The 5,529-nt window shown below is 42.6% G+C and overlaps 1 protein-coding gene across 2 annotated transcripts; it reads right to left on the minus strand.

The window, feature by feature from the left end:
* Positions 1-884: 884 nt before the first annotated feature.
* On the minus strand, positions 885-3,691 carry LOC141085723 (dynein light chain Tctex-type 5-A-like). Of its 2 annotated transcripts, none has more exons than XM_073571267.1 (2): positions 3,534-3,691; positions 885-2,790 (listed from the first exon to the last, which is right to left on the minus strand). In XM_073571267.1, the coding sequence occupies exon 2, from the start codon at positions 2,781-2,783 to the stop codon at positions 2,211-2,213; it is 573 nt and encodes a 190-aa protein (XP_073427368.1). In that variant the 5' UTR covers positions 2,784-2,790; positions 3,534-3,691; the 3' UTR covers positions 885-2,210. The 2 variants fall into 2 exon arrangements, with proteins under 2 accessions (XP_073427368.1, XP_073427367.1); XM_073571266.1 differs by having other exon boundaries at positions 3,471-3,691.
* Positions 3,692-5,529: the final 1,838 nt, after the last annotated feature.

Consider the following 5,529-nt stretch of genomic DNA (forward strand, 5'->3'; position numbering starts at 1 on the left):
CAGCAAAAAATTTGGCCAAATTATATGCGGCCAACAACCAACATCAAGGTGGTCTCAAAGACTGATGGGTCCCTACGTGTGTGAATACCTCTCTAAGGCTAGTTTCACACTAGCGTTTATGAGCGCAGCGACGGCCTGCGCACGGCCGCCGCTAAGCCCCGCCCCTGCCGCGCCCCCGCAGGTAGCTCTGCCCACCGGCGCATGACACTGCATGCGCCCTGCGTCCCCTATCTTTATCACAGGGGGCGCAGGCCGTGCGCAGTATGCGTTTGGCGGCGCATGCGCCTTTTTGACGGTGCGCCGACGCAACCAAACTGCAGCAGGTTGCGTATGGCGCAGGTCGGCGCACCGTCAAAAGGACGCATGCGCCGCCAAACGCATACTGCGCACGGCCTGCGCCCCCAGTGATAAAGATAGGGGACGCAGGGCGCATGCAGCGTCATGCGCCGGTGGGCGGAGCTACCGGCGGAGGCGCGACAGGGGGCGGGGCTTAGCGGCGGCCGTGCGCAGGCCGTCGCTGCGCTCATAAACGCTAGTGTGAAACTAGCCTTAAACCTCTCTTCAGTAGGTTAGTCCGGATTTGTGTTTATGTATTGATTTGAAATGCCAGTTATTTACTATATGGACACCTTTGGATACATTTATTTGATCAGTGCATTAAAGACTTATGATATTTTCAGGTTAAAAGGGTTGTCCAGAATTAGAAAAATAAGGTCAATAAACTGTCTTTGGTATTGCAGCTATAAAATAGAGTAAACTTTCCTTATCTTGCATGACATTGCTGCAGTTGTATGTAAAGTAAGGTAAGATTTTAATTTACTTGTATGTATTATGTATACCCCTCCTCACATGTAAAGCGCCATGGAATAAATGGCGCAATAATAATAATAATAATAATTTTAATGAATATCTCACTAAAGATAAGAACATTTTCCAAAAGTTTGACAAGACTGAGTTTCACAGAACATTTTTTTCACCCATAACATGAAATTAAGGTTAATAATATAACTTTCAAAAAACAAATCTTCTATTTTACTCCAATTAGTTGATGCCAAGATGAATACACCCCACATCAAATTACCATACTACTACATTTTGTATTTTATATGACCTCCATGATTTTTAAGGACAGCACCAAGTCTTTTAAGAATGGAATGAACAAGTTGGTGAAATATTGCCACATCTATATTTCTCCATTCTTCAAGAACGAAATCTTTTATAGCTTGGATTCTGGATGGAGAGTGAGGCTCAACTTGTCTCTTCAGAATTCCCCAAAGATGATCTGATCAGAAGACACTTAGGCCACTGAATAATTTTCACTCTGTTCTTCAGAAATGCAACAGTTGCCTTAGATGTGTGATTTGGATCATTGTCATGTTGTAAATGTGCACATCTACCAAGGGCACAGAGTGATGATAGCATCTTCCCTTTGATATAGAGCAGTATATCTGTGAGTTTATCATATCATCAATGAAATGTAGCTTCCTGACACCAGCAGTGCTCATGTAACCCCACATAAGGCCACTGACACCACTATGTTTCACTGTAGGCACTATGTATTTTTTTCTAAATTCATTCTTCTAAATACATACAATCCAGCACAACTGAACAAGGTGAGAAGTTAAGCTATTGGTCTCTGTTACCAGCTAAATCTTCACTGAAGAACATACTACTCTATGAGGCTCTCCTGTCCTGCTTTTTCTCTCATGCAGCACTGCTATACAATTTTCCACATGGCTTGCCTAAACCCTTAAACTCCTGGCATATATGCAATTAAATTATACATTTTGCATCTGTAGGACTCGTTCATACATCAGTTTTTCTCATAGGAGTGCATTCTGTTTTTTTTTTCACGGATAGCACTTGTACATATGATATTTTTTGGGCTGTTTGCATGGCCGATTTTTTTATAGGGCTGTTTACATGTCCAAGTGGTCCATGGAAAATATTGTAGACATGTCAGATTTTGATTCGAGCGTCAGCTCAAAGTTGCCAATTCAAGTCTACGGGTGTGTGGAAAAATCGGACTGTGCTCAGATGCCATCCGAGTGTAGTTTGATTTTCATGACCACTATATAGGAGAAGTTGGAGTAACTTTTTTCCTTTCTCTTCTCTTACAAGAAAAACCGATGCCACTCTGCTCAAACTCTCATTAGAACAATTGGTCAGTTTTTCTTGTACGTGGAAAATACTGACATCTGAATGAACCCTTACTCATAATATCCGGCATACACAATGCAGAGTGCAAAGAGAGACTGGTTCTGGAACAGATATTCTGCATATGTATCAGAGTTTGGACTCCACACACTTCTGCTGCAGCAGTACATGGTCCCTCCTGACACTGGACCTAGCACTACATAGCAGACAAGCTTATACCTCTCATACCCAAGGTCCCTCACAGCCGATTTCACTAGTTCTGCAAGCTCCATTGCTCTTCTCTGGCTTTCTGCGGCCTCATAAGCACAATCTCGTAGCTCGAAATCTAAAATGGACTTTATTACTTTTGTTGCTTCTTCTGAAGAAAAGATTCGACTAGGCCGCGGATGCAGGTCAAAATCTGGATCCAAAGAGCTGTATTCCACGACTTTGTGCTTTGATTGCCTGCTGGATTTAGCATTATCCTGAGTAGCAATTTTCCTTCTCATCCCGGATTCTTGGCACCTCGGGCAGTTGGTGAGCAGAGGGGTCACTGCTAATGATCTCAAGGCTTCACTGTCGTGCCTCTTTGGGTGCTGTTTTGGCTTAGTATAAATCCAGCGTTTTAGGTCACTTTCATGATCCATTTCTCAACTGTAAAATAAGATTTCGAAGAATATACTCAGATTATTAAAACTGCTCTCAACAAGGCTGCATAGTAGTAAAATTATCTCAATCAGCTATTAAGTCATTTGGGTCTTGAATAAGCAACAACTGGAGGCATAGTCAACTATATCTTGGTGGCCACCTCAACTAGGCATAGACAGCCAAAAATGATGTGCGACAGAGCACACTGTGACCCCCGTCTCTATCATTATATTCAATGGTCACAACGATGCACATCCCCGAATGCCTTTTTGCAGGGGTTGGGACATAAACCCCAACGGAGTCACTGAACACAGTGGCAAACACTTTGTGAACGGAGCCTAAAACATCATTCTGGATCAGAAAAATTAGGCTTTCGAGACAGAATATCATTGAGCACTGCAGATATTTGTTTAGTCGCGTCTGCAGTTTTGCACACCCAGAACACATTTCCATCAGTTGGCGGCGATCACGCTATAACATAGCTGAATAAATCATGGCTATAAATAATTAGCATAGATCCGTATATTAGGATTATCTGTGTGCACGTATGACCTTATCCAACTCCTAATCCTTTAGTCATCAGCGATACAATGATTACTGGTAGATGATCCCCCGATACTACTATCACTCATGATACACATAACACCAACCATACAGATGAGCATACTGTTTACTATTTCACATACCGATCTTATGATCTAATTGTCTTCCCGAAAAAATAATGTCCTCCTCAGGTACCTTGACGTTACCTTATTCTCCACAATTTATAGCAAAGGCCCAAAATCTTGAGCCACCACAGCGCTCCGTCATTACAGTCGATCTTTCTTCTTCTTCTGCGGTGTTTATCCACAGTCCTGCTTTGTTGTCCTCACCGTGTCCTCATCAGTCCTTGACGTTCTCCGGAACTTTGACTCCAAGATTGAAATAAGTAAAGCTGCCCACTCCCACAACTGGATGCTATTCCAGCATTATGATGTTGCCATGAGACCCGGTGCCCTTCCTCCCCTCCTCTACATGTATTGTAGTCCTGTTATTCTACGTGGCTCAAAACACACAGTCATAAGGACCCTTAAAATAAAGCTTCAGGTCCTACACAAAATCTCTTTCTGCCCCCATCCTATACATTCAGTAAACACAGTAACCATTTATTCCCACGCACAAAACCACACGGCCTCATTTACAAGGCGCTTTACAAGACCATTTATTTTACCCAGTCTGGTTCACATTGGCAAGGCCTTCAGGCTGTCAGTCTGGGCAGACATTGTAATCAAGGGAGAGAAATGCTGGAAGGAACGCCATGGATTTATGAGCTTATTTACATCTTCAGACGTAGGGGGGATATTCCTGCACAAATGTGTTACCTGGGGATTTAACAGTGGATTCACATATACCTTTGCCTGCATTTTTTTTTTATTCCAAAAACAAGCTTTTTGTGTGCTTTTCTAAATGCATTTATTGTAACCTTTCTTTTTTCTTATTTTTTATTAAATTAATGTTTTAGTAGTTGCATTTTTTTCCTCCTACAGGAAAAAAAACACCAATGTAGAAAAAAAACAAACATAAAAGCAAAGCATACTGCACTTTCTTTTACAAAAAGTAGGAATAAAATAAACACACGTGAAAAATAAACACCTGAAAAAAAAAAAACTAGAGTAAGATGCACTTGATTTATTAATAGGGGCACACGTCTTAGGCCTGTTTCACACATCCGCTTTACAGATCAGTCGTAATCCGTGAAAATGGCGGAAAGCGGATCCGTTGGCGGATTGACAGCAACGTGGCACCGGACCGTTGTTCAGACGGATCCGGCGAAAGTTGAGAGAGAGACATTCCCGGAACGGCATTACTGGGTTAAAAATGATCCCGGAGCAAAGCTTCCGGGCATGCGCACATGAAAATAGTGGACCGTCAAGAAGAAAAAAGTTGCAGTGTCCGTTTAATCGCCCGGGAGCCAGGAAAATTTTGGCGGATCCGTCAAAAAACGGGGGTGACGGATGACCGTCAGTCAAGATCCGCCAATAATGTAAGTCAATGGGGGGAAAAAAACGGATCCACCCCTTTTTTGGCCGATCCGTTTTTTTCAAAAATTGGCGGATTATGACTGACGGGAAAAAACTGATGTGTGACAGAGGCCTTAGTAAATTAGGTGCCCAGAAAATCAGATCAATACCAGTCGTGGGCTGATGTGGGTTTGCACTACTAATTTATGCCACCGTTTGGAGTAAATTCTAGCAGATTGTTCAGGCCATGTGTGGACTCACACTCTTCTTCTAAGGCCGGCGTAACACTTGCGAGAAACTCACATGAGTCTCGCATCTTAATACCCGGCAGCATGTATTCCTATGCAGCCGCGCACTCTGGTCCCGAGTGCCGGCGGCAGTGCCGTGTATTAAAATGAGAGACTCATGCGAGTTCCTCGCAAGTGCTACGCCGGCCTTAGCTCAGCTCACTTTTTCGAAAACCACGAGCAGCTGAAAAACCTCCAAAAAGTTGCAAATAAGGGCATATGGTCTTTGTAATAAGTTACAACTTTTTTTTTGGAAGCCAGGAAACCTGCAATAATAATTCCCCCTCGGGGTGCGTACTGCGTTTCATTAACTTTTTTTTTTTTTATCTGGCTGTAGCCTTTTATGACCAAATATATGCAGAAAAAAAAATGATAAAAAACAAACAAACACAGATAAAAAAATTGTCTGAGTTAGTTGGATGTAAAATGGACAATTTTTCATATGCTCATCTGACCCC

Source organism: Dendrobates tinctorius, unplaced genomic scaffold, assembly GCF_039654945.1.
Source record: "Dendrobates tinctorius isolate UK_male_01 unplaced genomic scaffold, ASM3965494v1 ptg000029l, whole genome shotgun sequence".
Taxonomy (NCBI): Eukaryota; Metazoa; Chordata; class Amphibia; order Anura; family Dendrobatidae; genus Dendrobates; species Dendrobates tinctorius.